Here is a 15,742-nt window from a genome sequence, read left to right as displayed (position 1 = left end):
TAAGGTGTCTCTGTTTATGGAGTCAAATGGTGCACTAAGGTGTATGAAAGATATAAACAGGTGTTTACCAACTGTTGTATATTTAGTAATAAGATGGTGTAAGATGAAATAGTTATCTATTGTGGAACCATCTGAACCAGCCTGTTCTTCCACTAGTATGTTCTTCTCAATTACCCAATCCTCTCTTTTGCTCAAGAGATGTTTTGCATGTATCTTAGTTGTTATATCAGTAAAGCTTATAGGTCTGTAATTTTTAGGATCTTATTTACTTTTTTATGTATAGAAACTGTAATGGGATGTATAACCAGTCTTGTCTAGATAAGTAAACAGCCCTGCCAGCAGTGGAGCCTGCCAGTCAATGTGTGTCCTGAAAAGGTCTGGCAGTAAAAAGTCTTCACCAGGTGCCTTATTGGGTTTTAGTGACCGAATAATGTTAAATTATGTCACTCTCACTGGTGGAGAAGAAGGGAGGTTATCAAGGGTTAGAAGCTCAGTAGTTTTCTATGTGATCCTAGTTGGAGTTGGCAAATAAGGGTATAAAAATCCTCCCAAACTGAAGCTGAGATGGTGATATCAAGTAGAAGCTTATACTCCTTCAGTATACCAGATACAGTGGTACCTCGGGATACGAACTTAATCCGTTCCGTGACTCTGGTTGCAACTCGAGTTGGTCTCAAGTCGAGGTAAAGTTTCCCATAGGGTTCAATGTAAATCCGGTTAATCCGTTCCGCCCTCCGAATTTGGTCGCAACCCGAGGCAAATTTCCCCATAGGGTTCAATGTAAATCCGGTTAATCCGTTCCGCCCTCCGCCCGAATTTGGTCACAACCCGAGGCAATTTTCTTTTCAGAGCCTTACTCCCGCCAAGCCTGCTCTGCATTTTCTTTGGAGCCATGCTAACACGCACAGCAAAAACCTTCGCAAAACACCGCAAAACACACCACAAGCCTCACCAAACGTCTCCTTGCTACCGCGACCTCGCCCACAGGAAGCCGCGACCGCGTGGCAGCAGGGAAAACGGCCGCAGATCCGGTTCGTAACTAGAGGCGAGTTCATAACCCGAGGTAAATTTTTCCTGCCGAAGCTGGTTGTAACCCGAAACGTCCGTTAGTAGAGGCGTTCGTATCCCGAGGTACCACTGTACAGTGTTCCCAAATATGACTGAACTGGAACCTTTTGCTTACTTTTGTAGCTCAGACCAAACCATAGCTGCATATTGGGCCTTCTTGGTGGCTGTTAATTTCTTATAATTACATCTGAACATTAACATTTTGGTGTGATTGTTTGGTGTAGGGTTTTATGAACCAAATGCATGGTTGCTCTTAGGGTCTTTCCTGAGTGAGAAAAATCAAGGTTGAACCAGTTAGATCTTATGGACAGCCAGTTCCTAGCTGGCAATTTATCTATTAGAAAGAACTAGAGAAGTTTCTGAACCACCTAAACGGCATCCACCTCAATCAATTCACCATGGAAAAAGAAATTGACGGCAAACTTCAATTTCTAGACACGTTGGTCACACGCAAACTGGACTTCAAATTAATACACAAAGTTTACAGAAAACCCACCCACACAGACCGGTACCTACACAAAAGCTCCAACCACCACCCACGTCAGAAAAGAGGCATTATCAAAACCCTGATGGATCGTGCCAGTCGGATCTGCGAAACTGAATTTCTAAACACCGAACTCAACCATCTTAATTGGGTCCTACAAGCAAATGGCTACTCCAAGAATGAAGTAAAAAGAGACATCAAACCAAGAAAACAGCACGCGACTGAAGAAGAAAAACAGCCCCTCACCAACAAAGTATTTCTGCCCTATATCAAAGGGGTCACAGACCGCATGGGAAAACTGATGGAAAACACAACTTCCAAACAATCTTCAGACCCACCAGAAAAATACAACAAATGCTAAAATCAGCAAAAGACAAAAAGGGACCCCCTCACCGCCACAGGAGTATACTGCATACCATGCAGCTGCAGACAAGTATACATTGGAACCACAAAATGCAGCATCCATGCCAGGATAAAAGAACATGAAAAATACTGCAGACTACAGCAACCAGAAAAATCTGCAGTAGCTGAACATGCTCTCAAGCATACTGGACATAAAATCCTATTTGAAAACACAGAGATACTGGACAACACCAACAGCCACTATACCAGGCTATACAGGGAAGCCATTGAAATTCACAAACACTGGCACAGTTTCAATAAAAAAGAAGAAAGTCTAAAAATCAACAAAGCCTGGCTACCAATCCTGAAAAATGCAGCCTGCAAAGATCACGCACTCAGCTCAACCACCAGGATGCATGAATAATTCACACAATGAATATGCTAATCACCCTCAGCAGCCACTTGTTAACAACTCAACACAAAATACCCTGCCTAATCTACAGGAAGATACACACATACGCTGATCACCAAAACAAGCAGCCACTCGTTAACCCACAACCCCCCCCCCCGCAGGCACACCCCCTTATCTCCATAAATACCCACAAAAGGGTCACATCATCCTGGGCACAGAGAGAACTGCTCCTGTCCTCTGAAGACGCCGGTCACAGTTGCTGGCGAAACATTAGGAACCAAAACTTCCAGAACACAGCCACACAGCCCGGAAGACCCACATCAGCCACCAATTGCAGTTGCCTTGAGTAGTTGGTAAAACCAAATCTATTAATGGTTTGGCTGCTTTGCGTGTTTCCACTATAGTCTCTCTCAGATCATCCAATCTTTTAATAATGTCAGCTTGTTCCAAATCTGACAAGTGACAGTACTCTCTGGGTCAGGTTGGATTGGGAGTGGGCTGAGTTCCTCTGATGGGGATGGGGAAAAATGAAAAAGTGCTCAGAAAGGGCCTCATTTTAAACAGCATGCTGGGGACTATTGTTGCCTGAATGTTAGTAACATCCACTCACAGTCTTTGCTGGATGGGAGCCATTCAGCCTTCTGTAATTCAGTCAGCTGCTTTTTGAATTGTAGTAGCTGGCTTAGAGACAATATAATTAGTTTTTTAGATCCCCATCATCTTTTGTTTACTCTATTATTTGATTATTTTGTGATTTTACATCCCTCTCTCCTTTAGCTGCATGACTACTCAGAACTTGTCTTCTTCTCCACATGAGTGGTCTGATTGTTACTCTCTCTCTTCCTCAGTTTGGTGGCAAGGTTGTCCCTGACTTCCATGCTGTCTGCTTTTATGCACACTTAGTAGAGGAGATCTGTATTTTAACAGTCTCAGTCTTGTCATTTGATTGGTTTTCAATAAGCTTTACAAAGGCTTCTTTTAAGGAGTCCACTTTATTTCTGACTGTAGACAGCAGCTCAAAGATAGAGAGTACAGGTAGTCCTCATTTAGTGACTGCAGTTGGTTCTGACAAAATGGTCCCTAAGTAAACCAAGATAGAGAGATGCTGGAAAGATCACTGGTTGCTGCTGTCTCATTCATATAAAGTTCTGTGGTACAGTGTCCTGCGCCTGACTGGTTTTTTCCCCCCTTTTTTTCCCCCTCACAGGGTGGAGAGATTGTTTAAACAAACTATCTCTTCCTGAGCTGTTTTTCTCAGCCTAGCACTTCAAGTTAACAAGCTCAGCTCTATGACCTTAATTAGTTGATTAGAACCCTCTGGCCACAGCAGCTGCTGCCTGAAACTGATCAGGCCTTAATGGGTTTCACACTGAAGGCTTTTGCTATCCTAAATGTGGGCATTTATTGCAAAGTTACTTTTTCACCACTGTTGTAATTACAAATGGTTGCTATCCAAGGCAGTTGCTAAATGAGGACTACCAGTATAGTTTCTGCTGTCAACAGATTTTATCTGGTTAAAAAGTCAGTTGTATTTTCATTTTTTAGGTTTATCAAGTTTGTAATCATATCCCCATCCTGCAGAAGCTGTGTCGCTGCTGAGCAGATAGTGGTAGTCTGTTTGGGGGGGGGGCATCCTCTTCTGTAGAGAAAGAGATCTGTTAGTTGTTGGCTTTCAATCTCTGCTTGTAAATCCCACTCTAATGCATCATACCTGTCAGAGAGATTGGAGGAGATCAGATTACTTATGGGATACAACTACTTGCTTGTTAGATAACTATAAACATTCAGCTGTTTCATGGGCTTGGATGTAGCTTGTGTTGGAGAATGTGTATGGTCTCTCTTCTTTCTTTTCTCCATGATGATCAATGATGTCCTGGATATCAATGATGTCCATGATATCAATGATATCATGGCAGGTAGCAGCAGCTAGCCAACCATGGCTGACCTTGGAAAGGCTTAGCAGGTCCAAATTGGCTGATATGGAAGACCATCACAAATTCCCAGGACTGTAGACCAGATGTGAGGAGTTGAATGATTGAATGACACCTCTATATGTTGTCAAGAAGATAGCATGGATGTGTCCATGTAATCACTAGGAATCAATCTCAGTGCTTCAGCTACTCAGCTTGAATCCTGTGAGAACTTGGCTTTAGTGTCCATAATTAACCTACCTAATCAGGATCTTTTGTCAATGTTTACTTCCCCGCTTGTAGGTTGTTCTCTTTAATATCCTTTGGAATAAATTGGAAATTTACATTTCTGAACTCACTTGAGAATATATTTTGGGGGTGTATTTTGGCTTCTCTACTGTTTAATATATATATACACTGAAATTTCAAAATTATGACGGTGCTGAATGAGTGGTACTTATGACTGGTCCTTGAAGTTGTGGCCATCGCAGCACTCCTGCAGTCACGTGATTGCAATTCAGGTGCTTGACAACTGGCTTGCACTTATGACAGTTACAACATCACATGATTGCCATTTGTGACCTTCCCTGCCAACAAGTAAAATCAGCGGGGAAGCCAACTAGTAAAGTCGGAAGTTGCTCCCACTCCCATTGCTTTTTCTCTCCTCGCTATGGTGCTGCATAGTATGCACCTACCCGCAGCACCCCCCACCCACACACCTGCTTGCCCAGCTGCACTTGTACCAGGTTGCAGCATCCACCTGTATGCCTGCCCACATTCCATTGCAACCTTCACCCAGCCGCACTTGTAAGGTTTGCCCTGTTCGACAGAGAAACTCCCGTGACACGTGTGGTTCACAAAAGAGGTTTACTCATGCGTAACGTAGCAGTCACAAGCAAAGCCAGGACTGGCTTGGTACAATTGCATCACTCGTTATATTCCCTCCTTCCCGCGCTTTTTCCGCCCCACGATCGCGTTACCGCTGCGGATTATCGGCCCCCCAATAATCCCTCTTGATTGTCCATGATGGCAGGTTCGGTCAGGGTCCATTGTCCTTGATTGGCAGTCCCCCTCCGGCTTGGGTTGGTCCCCCCCGGTTACGTGCAAGCCCGAGGGTTCTGTGTTGCGCGGCAATCTTGTTTCGCTGCCTGCGGCCCCGTTCATTGTTGGCTCGCGCCGTTATCAGTGTATAGTTAAAACCTCCGCTGCGGTTTTCCTGTTTGGCTGGGTGCAGGTGGCCCATTAATTAGCGGCGCTTTCAGTTCCTCTTTCCCTCGCTAGCTGCCGCCGGTGGAGTTCGCGTGGTCTGGCTGCGAGCTTCCCCGAAGCCCCGTGCTGACCGAACCTGACAGCACTCACGCTGGGCCATAGCACCCACCTGTGCACCGACCTGCACTCAGTAGCAACCCCCAACCAGCTGTGCTCATGCCAGGCTGCAGCACCACCACCCCACCCACCCACACACTATACCATTCAGCAGCCTGCCCACTTGCTTGCGAGCTGCCTAAGGAAAGGCTTGTCTTGGCTGGTACTTGCAACTTCCTATCAGCTTCCCCTTTGACTTTGCTTACTGGGAGCAGGCAAGAAGTTGCAAGTTGTGGTCATGTGATGTCGTGCTTTACGACCTCATTGTTTAGCAATGGAAATTCCAGTCCCAATTATCGTCGTTAAGCAAGGACTACCCGTAGTTGCCATAAACATCAATGCCAAATAGGAACTAATAAAATAGAACAAGTTCCATCTTTTAAATATCTTGAAGTAATCTTTCAAGCCTCTGGAAGTTGGCAGAAACAATTCAGAGTAATCCCTGCCAAAGCCAACAATAGTGCCAAGACAATCCTGGGCTTTTTTTACTCAAAAGGTGGTAGATGCATACCTGCTGGTATTAAGCTGTTTAAAGCTAAATCTATATCCCAAATACTGCAGAGTGTACAAATATGCACCTACAAACATGTAAAACTTTGGATACTGTTCAGTCTAAATTTCTGCGAGCACTCTTCCAGATCCCATGCTGTGTCCGAAATGTTTTAATTTGTATGGAAACAGGAATGATTCTACTGTGGCAAGAGTTCGTTTTTGCCATCTCTCTTATTGGCTGAAACATCTATTTTCTTGTGGCCCACTGGCCCTGCTGATTTTTCTTGATAACTGTATATCAGGATGGAAAGTAAAAATCATAGCTGACTTGCGTTATTGCAGCCTTTCCATCCACTCTCTGCTACTTCTGGGCCTAGAGAAAGTGAAAGCTGAGATTCACCAAAGAGTCTTCAATATTACATGTCAGACAGATTTGAGCACTACTGGCAATCTACATGGGTGAGCTCCTCCCTGGAAACCTTTTAGACCTGCAAACTATCTGTTCAATCTGGTTTGTTCAGCCCACCTTAGGGCCTTCTTTCTAGTCTACTTTAATGTTTTACCCTCGGCAGTATTGGATGGGAGGTTTCACAAAATCCCATTTCATGAGACAAATTCCCCTTGTGGCCAGAATGAACACGAGACCTTAGCATACATATTCCTGCACAGTTCCTTTTGCAAGTACTTATGTGTTGATATACCTATACCTCCTTCTTGTAGAGATCAAGCTTCTAATGAGGGAGATGTGATTGAGTTCCTACTCTCAGATTGGAACCCCATTATTGTGAACAGAGTTGCCAAGTTCTTATCAGCAGCTATTGCCATAAGAAGGCTTACAATGTGAACAATAAAATGAAAAAAACTCTTTTGTTCTTTTATTTTAAATTTATTGTTATTCTGTCTACTTTATCTTGTTCTGTTTTATTCTGTTTTATTTTGCTTACTCTCTATACATGTAAATTTTGATGGGGGCAGTTCCTTAGTGTTTTATTGCTTTTATTGCAATTGGACCTGCTTTTAAGTGTTGTTTTAGTGTTGTAACTATTTTGCTGGTCACTGACCATAAATAGACTTTCAATTCAGACTTGATTACTCTTACTATAAGAGACAGAAGCATTTTTAAATGTTGTAGAATCCAAAAGAACTAGTGTGCAGTAGTGTCTAAAATACTCAGCTACAGATACAAAATCTGTTGTACAATTCTTGCCTCTCCTTTGAACTCTATGGGTGGCTGTTAGGAATGATAGATGTAAAGAACTGAAATATAATGATATGTATAATGATCAGTCTATAATAACAATTATTTCCTATTTATTTCTAGTAGGAATTTGCTGATTTCATTGGTAACAAATACAGTGGTGCTTGAAAGTTTGTGAACCCTTTTGAATTTTCAATATTTCTGCATAAATATGACCTAAAACGTGATCTGTTCTCCACACAAGTCCTAAAACTAGATAAAGAAAAGCCAAATAAACAAATGAGTCAAAAACATTATGCTTGTTCATTTACTAATTGAGGAAAATTATCCAAAGCTAAATATTTGTGTGTGACAAAGGTATATGAACCTCTAGGATTATCACTTCATTTGAAGGGAAAATTAGAGTCAGGTGTTTCAATCAATGGGATGATAATCAGGTGTGAGTGTAGGAGATCCTGCCTTATTTAAAGAACAGAATTCTGGGTATTCACTATCAAAGTCTGATCTTCACAACAAAGGTATTTATTTTATTTATTTATTAAATTTATCTCCACCCATCTCCCCCTAACGGGGGACTCTGGGTTGCTATGAAGCTCCACATACCTATAAAGGTATGTGGAAGTGTGTCATGGCTTGAACAAAGGAGATTTCTGAGGACCTCCAGAAAACAGTTGTTGATGCTCACCAGGCTGGAAAAGGTTACAAAACTATTTCCAAGGAGTTTGGACTCTACCAGTCCACTGTCAGGCAGATTGTATACAAAGAGAGGCAATTCAACACCATTGTTATCCTCCCCAGGAGTGGTTGACCAACCAAGATCACACCAAGGGCAAGGTGTGTAATACTCCAGGAGATCTCAGAGAACCCAAGGGTAATGTCCAAGGAAGTAAAGGTCTCTCTTGCATTGGCAAATGTCAACATTCATGAGACTACCATCAAAGGAACACTGAACAGTGGTGGGCATGGCAAGGTTGCAAGGAGAAAGCCACTACTCTCCAAAAAAAAAAAATTCTACAGTTTGCAAAAGACCATGTAGATACGCCAGTAGGCTATTGGAAGAATGCTCTGTGTAGAGATGAGACCAGAATAGAACTTTTTGGTTTGAATGAAAAGTGGTATGTTTGGTGAAAGACAAATACCAGCATAAGAACCTTATCCCATCTGTGAAACATGGTGGTGGCAGTATCATGATTTGGGCCTCCTTTGCTGCCTCTGGACCAGGATGGCTTGCAGTCATTGATGGAGCTATGAATTCTGAATGGTACCAGTGAATTCTACAGGAAAATATCAGGGTATCTGTCCGTGAACTGAAGCTCAGGAGAAGGTAGGTCATGCAGCAAGACAGTGATCCAAAACACACACGTACCACCAAAGGATGATTAAACAACAAGAAAATTAATGTTTTGGAATGGTCAAGTCAAAGCCCTGACCTTAATCCTATAGAAAAGTTGTGGAAGCACCTGAAGCAGGCAGTTCATGTAAGGAAGCCCCCCAACATCCCTGAGCTGAAGCTGTTTTGTAAGGAGGAATGGGCTAAAATTCCTCCAAACCGATGTGCAGGATTGATCAACAGTTATCAGAAACGTTTAGTTGCAGTTATTTCTGCCCAAGGGGGGGCACACCAGTTACTGAAAGCAAAGGTTCGCATATTTTTGCCACACACAAATATACAGTTTTGGATCATTTTCCTCAATTAAATGGACAAGTATGTTTTGGACTTATTTGTTTAACTGCGTTCTCTCTAGTTTTAGGACTTGTGTGGAGAACAGATCACATTTAGATAATATTTATGCAGAAATATTGAATATTCAGAAGGGTTTACAAACTTTTAAGCACCACTGTAATTAGTGATTTTCAAGAATGCAAAAATCTTTCTTTTGCAGAGGCATGGCTACAGGACGGAACTTTGCCAGCTACTTGTCTGGATAGCTAGATATACAGTGCATTCAGAAAGTATTCAGACCCCCTTCACTTTTTTCACTTTTGTTATGTTACAGCCTGATACTACAATAGTTCAAATTCATTTTTTTTCCTCATTAATCTATACTCAGTACCCCATAATGACAAAGTGAAAACAGAATTTTAGAAATGTTTGCAAACGTATGAAAAAGGAAAAACTGAAATATCACATTGGCATAAGCATTCAGACCCTTTGCAACAACACTTGAAATTTAGCTCAGGTGCCTCCCACTTCTCTTGATTGTTGCTGAGCTGTTTCTACACCTTGATTGGAGTCTACCTGTGGTAAATTAAATTGATTGGACATGATTTGGAAAGGCACACACTTCTCTATAGAAGGCCTCACAGCTGACAATGCATACTATATCAGAGCAAAAGCCATGAGGTCAAAGGAACTGCCTCCAGAGCTCAGAGACAGGATTATTGTAAGGCACAGTTCTGGGAAGGCTACAAAAAAATGTCTGCTGCGCTGAAGGTTCCCAAGAGCACAGTGGCCTCCATCATTCTCAGATGGAAGAAGTCTGGCACAACCAGGACTCTTCCAAGAGCTGGTCACCCAGCCAAACTGAGCAATCGGGGAGAAGAGCCTCAGTAAGAGAAGTCTCAGCAAGAGACCAAGAACTCGATGGTCACTCTGACTGAGCTCCAGAGATCCTGTGTGGAGATGGGACAAAGTTCCAGAAGGACAAACATCACTGCAGCCCTCCACCGATCTGGGCTTTATGGCAGAGTGGCTAGATGGAAGCCTCTCCTCAATGCAAAACACATGAAAGCCTGCTTGGAATTTGCAAAAAAGCACCTGAAGGACTCAGACTGTGAGGAACAAGATTCTCTGGTCTGATGAAACCAAGATTGTGTCAGGTTCAGCCGGCATGGCACTGCTAGGAACTTGGCCAGCCGCGCTGAGTCTGTTCTACCACCTGCTCGCAAGCCGGGGAAAAAGAGGAAGTGAAAGCCGTGGCTGATTACGAGCCACCTGTGCTCACTTAACAGGGAAACCGCAGAGTGGAAGTTTTGTATCCACTCTGATTAACTGTGAGCGCCGAGACAAAGAACTAAGCTGCGGCTCACGGGAAGACAATCAGCGCGCAATTGGGAAAACCCCGGGTCTTGCGCGCAACTGAAAGGACCCAGAAGAAACACGACCACGCCGGACCACGCCGGCGGGGCAGAGCAATTAAGGGACAATGGGAACTGGCTGAACCTGCCATTGGAGTAGCAGGGGGAGATTACCGGGGCAATTGGTAACCTGCAACCTGCAATATGTAACTTAGCAACGTGGCAAAGCGCAGGAAGGGAAGAACTATAAACTGTACCATGAAATGTGCCAAGCCAGTCCTGGCTTTGTTTGTAACTGCTGCGTTACGCTTGAGTAAACTTCTTTGTTGAACACACATGTCACAAGAGTTTCTCTAGATGAACGGGGTAAACCTTACAGATTGAACTGTTTGGCCTCAATTCTAAACGTTATGTCTGGAGGAAACCAGGCACTGCTCATCACCTGCCCAATACCATCCCAACAGTGAAGCATGGTGGTGGCAGCATCATGCTGTGGGGGTGTTTTTCAGCAGCAGGGACTGGGAGACTGGTCAGAGTTGAGGGAAAGCTGAATAGAGCAAAATACAAAGATATCCTCAATGAAAACCTGTTCCACAGTGCTCAGGACCTCAGACTGGGCCAAAGGTTCACCTTCCAACATGACAACAATCCAAAGGACACAGCCAAGACAACACAGGAATGGCTTAGGAACAACTCTGTGAATGTCCTAGAGTGGCCCAGCCAGAACCCTGACTTGAACCCTATTAAGCATCTCTGGAGAGACCTGAAAATGGCTGTCCACCGACGGTCCCCATCCAACCTGATTGAGCTTGAGAGGATTTGCAAAGAAGAATGGCAGAAAATCTCCCAATCCAGGTGTGCAAAGCTTGTCACATCATACCGAAAAAGACTCGAGGCTGTAATTGCTGCCAAAGGTGCTTCAACAAAGTACTGAGTAAAGGTTCTGGACACTTAAGTGCATGTGATATTTCACTTTTTCCTTTTTAATAAATTTACAGACGTTTCTAAAATTCTGTTTTCACTTTGTCATTACGGGGTAATGAGTGTAGATTAATGAGAAAAAAAACGAATTTGAACGATTGTAGTATCAGGCTGTAACATAACAAATTGAAAAAAGTGAAGGGGGTCTGAATACTTTCCGAATGCACTATATTTAATGTTTCATTCTCTGAAGTTAGGGGAACAGAGAGCAGGTGAACTATTCCATCCTTTCAGCCTATAATTTACAATTTTTGAACATCTAGTATATTTGAAAAATACTTGGGAAAAGTCTTTCAAGCATAGATAGTATCTTGAATATATGAAAGTCTCATATTTGCTTGAAAAATTAAAGTAATATCTAGAAGAGCACTTTGCCCTGTTAAAATAGTTTAATGGCTTCCTTCTGCAAACTTTTGTGCTAGGAATAATAAGAGCTAATATTACAGCTAGACTTGCAGATGAAAAATCAGCAACTATATTATATGGAAAAGATGAAGAAGAGACTGCTGTAAAACAGAGAGGTGAGACATTCAGTAATCTCTTTAGAAGGTAAATTATGTTATTAAAATTCATTTTTACTTTTTCAGCTCAGATGCTACATATTTCATGATAAAAAAAGCAGCTTTCTAAACAGAATTAGCACAATACATACAATTAGAACAAGAGCTGAAAGAGCTCATTATTTGTACTTAAGAGTACAAAGTACAAATAAACTCTTTCAGCTATTTTCAGAGGCTGATTTAGAAGGAAGAAAGATCTGCCTCCTCTTGTTAAAAAAAAATGCTAGCACATCACTGTCTTTAAGTACAGGCTGAATTAATCTAAGGTGTACACACAATGTTTACTTCCATAGCCAGTAAGAAAAGACTACAAGATAAATATAATTATTGTAGTAATAGCATGTGAACTAGACCAGTCCTTAATTTTGCAATTCAAAAATCAGGACTTTAGAAATCTTAGCTATACTATTAAAAAAAATACTGTATCCAAAATAATAAATTGCCCTGAATAAAGTTCAGTTTATTTTCGTGGTCAAAACAGAGTAATAAAAAAGAAAAATAAATGAGAGGAAAGAGAGAAAGAAATAAGTTGGCTGATAAATGCAGCCTTGTTTACTGTATAACAGAGATCTTTCTGAAAGTAATACTTGGGAATAAAATAATTCTCTTTGAAATGGGTCTCTGTGTTAATTGGGTTTGGTTTCAGATCCAAATTAATCAGATCAAACATTCTGAAGTCAGATCCTTAAGTTGCACTTAAAAATAAACATGAAGCCTTAAGCCTCCTCATTTGAGATTCCAGTTGATTTAAAGCTTCATTTCACTAATCAAAATAAACTTTAGGCATGCACTTAGTTATACTTAAGTAGTTTTCAGTTTGTCTTTGGAGTTTCTGAGACCTTTAAGTTTTGATTTATGCAGACTTTTAGAAATCTCCTTATATTAATTAAATGTTGATTTTATTGGTGTGGTAGCCAAACATAATATATACAGTGGGGCAAAAAAGTATTTAGTCAGCCACCAATTGTGCAAATTCTCCCACTTAAAAAGGTGAGAGAGGCCTGTAATTTTCATCATAGGTATACCTCAACTATGAGAGACAAAATGGGAAAAGAAATCCAGAAAATCACATTGTTTTTTAAAGAATTTATTTGCAAATCATGGTGGAAAATAAGTATTTGGTCACCTACACACAAGCAAGATGTCTGGCTCTCACAGACCTGTAACTACTTCTTTAAGAGGCTCCTCTGTCCTCCACTCATTACCTGTAGTAATGGCACCTGTTTGACCTTGTTATCAGTATAAAAGACACCTGTCCGCAATCTCAAACAGTCACACTCCAAACTCCACTATAACCAAGACCAAAGAGCTGTCGAAGGACACCAGAAACAAAATTGTAGACCTGCACCAGGCCGGGAAGACTGAATCTGCAATAGGCAAGCAGCTTGGTGTGAAGAAATCAACTGTGGGAGCAATAATTAGAAAATGGAAGACATACAAGACCACTGATAATCTCCCTCGATCTGGGGCTCCACGCAAGATCTCACCCCGTGGGGTCAAAATGATCACAAGAACGGTGAGCAAAAATCCCAGAACCACATGGGGGGACCTAGTGAATGACCTGCAGAGAGCTGGGACCAAAGTAACAAAGGCTACCATCAGTAACACACTACGCCGCCAGGGACTCAAATCCTGCAGTGCCAGACGTGTCCCCCTGCTTAAGCCAGTACATGTCCGGGCCCGTCTGAAGTTTGCTGGAGAGCATTTGGATGATCCAGAAGAGGATTGGGAGAATGTCATATGTCAGATAAAACCAAAGTAGAACGTTTTGGTCTAAACTCAACTCGTCGTGTTTGGAGGAGAGAGAATGCTGAGTTGCATCCAAAGAACACCATACCTACTGTGAAGCATGGGGGTGGAAACATCATGCTTTGGGGCTGTTTTTCTGCAAAGGGACCAGGACAACTGATCCGTGTAAAGGAAAGAATGAATGGGGCCATGTATCGTGAGATTTTGAGTGAACACCTCCTTCCATCAGCAAGGCCATTGAAGATGAAAGGTGGCTGGGTCTTTCAGCATGACAATGATCCCAAACACACCGCCCGGGCAACGAAGGAGTGGCTTCGTAAGAAGCATTTCAAGGTCCTGGAGTGGCCTAGCCAGTCTCCAGATCTCAACCCCATGGAAAACCTTTGGAGGGAGTTGAAAGTCCGTGTTGCCCAGCGACAGCCCCAAAACATCACTGCTCTAGAGGAGATCTGCATGGAGGAATGGGCCAAAATACCAGCAACAGTGTGTGAAAACCTTGTGAAGACTTACAGAAAACGTTTGACCTCTGTCATTGCCAACAAAGAATATATAACAAAGTATTGAGATGAACTTTTGATATTGACCAAATACTTATTTTCCACCATGATTTGCAAATAAATTCTTTAAAAATCAGACAATGTGATTTTCTGGATTTTTTCCCCCATTTTGTCTCTCATAGTTGAGGTATACCTATGATGAAAATTACAGGCCTCTCTCATCTTTTTAAATGGGAGAACTTGCACAATTGGTGGCTGACTAAATACTTTTTTGTCCCACTGTACATAATACTAAAGTATCTTCAAGATGGGCACACTCACAAAAACACTTTACATGTGTTTAACTCAGCAATTGTGGATAAAATCTGGATGGAGCAGTGGAAGGAGTTGGTTTATGTTCTGACACCAGTTTCTATTTTGTTTCAACCAATTGAATTTTTATTTCAGTCAAATGAAGCTTTGTTTTTGGTGGTTTTTGTTTGTTTTTAGTTTCTCAGTTTGTAGAACTGTGCTGGCGCCTGCAGCTCCAAGTGCATTGTGTAAACAGCCCAGTGTATTCCCCATTGTGTGCCTGCTTAGGTTCTTGTAATCCCTCTCCAATCCCTCCCCCCTCCCTCCCCCCCTTATTTATTTATTTATTTATTTATTTATTTTTCAACTTTAGATACCGTCCATCTCACAAAAAAGTGACTCTGGGCGGTCTAATCCCTTCCTCTCCAATCAACCCACTCTGCAAGAGGAGGGGAGAAAAAAATAGATCAGACACAGGAGAGATTGCCTAAAAAGATTGTTTGCTTTTTTTTCCTCCCCCCACCCCCAGCAGAGTGGAGAGATTGGAGAGGAAGAGATTACAAGAGAGTAAGCAGGCACATGATGGGGAATACATTGGGCTGTTTACACAATGCACTCGGAGCTGCCGGCACCAGCATATTATTTTCACTGTGGATTCCCCATTGTGTGCCTGTTTTATTCTCTTGTAATCCCTTCCTCTTCAATGAATGTAAATACAAGCATTAATTCCCTTCTTGCTAATTATCCCAGTGAGGAATGGTTCCAGAAGGTGTGAAATTTGATTAGTCTAGTCAGTTTCGAGCTGGCTATCCCAGAGCCAGGGTGCGCATTCCAAAGGGTGGGGGAGTGGAAAGCACAATCGTGGTCATGTGATTTCCCACTTAGCGATGCTTTGTTTAATGACCCAGCTGCAGGTCCTAACTATAGTCGCTAAACAAGGACTACCTGTAAAGAGGAGGATTTCTTTATTAGATGCTTCTTTAACAGTGATTGTTGTATTTGTCCACTAGGATCAGATGGCATTGCCTCTTTTATTTAACATTTACCCATGAACAATAATACAAACACAAACTCATGATACATAGTAATTTGTTATGTTATTCACCTTACATGGAATACAGGCATCTAAAAAGTTATAAGTGAAAAGTTACAGATGCACTGATTGTTTATTTCTCCTTTTTTCTTTGTTTTATACATGACCCATTTCTTTGTCCATTGTGTGTACTGATATGCTTAACTATAACGGCACTGTGACTATTTTCTGATAGTGCTAATAGATTTTTGTAACAGTACTGTTCCTTGAGTGGAAATCACTCTTGTTCAGAGAAACACATCACTGAATTCTGCCCTAAATCTGAATCTGCTACACAATTCT

The 15,742-nt window shown here is 41.9% G+C and overlaps 1 protein-coding gene across 4 annotated transcripts in view; it reads left to right on the top strand.

Moving 5' to 3' along the window:
- IFT54 (intraflagellar transport 54) overlaps positions 1–15,742 on the top strand; it is an 89,849-nt gene that overhangs the window by 36,750 nt on the left and 37,357 nt on the right. For 2 of the 4 annotated variants that reach the window (XM_088135530.1, XM_025170985.2), the window contains one exon: positions 11,693–11,791. The exons of the other annotated variants lie outside the window; for them this stretch is intronic. In XM_088135530.1, coding sequence (XP_087991656.1) covers positions 11,693–11,791 — 99 coding nt within the window. The remainder of the gene's footprint in view (positions 1–11,692; positions 11,792–15,742) is intronic. 4 annotated transcript variants of the gene reach the window in all.

This window comes from Python bivittatus, unplaced genomic scaffold, assembly GCF_059951505.1.
Source record: "Python bivittatus isolate LINGU-HERP-01145 unplaced genomic scaffold, Pbiv_v1 ctg000200_np1212, whole genome shotgun sequence".
NCBI lineage: Eukaryota > Metazoa > Chordata > Lepidosauria > Squamata > Pythonidae > Python > Python bivittatus.
Note: the sequence above shows the minus strand (reverse complement) of the source record. Positions and strands in the feature narration are given on the sequence as shown.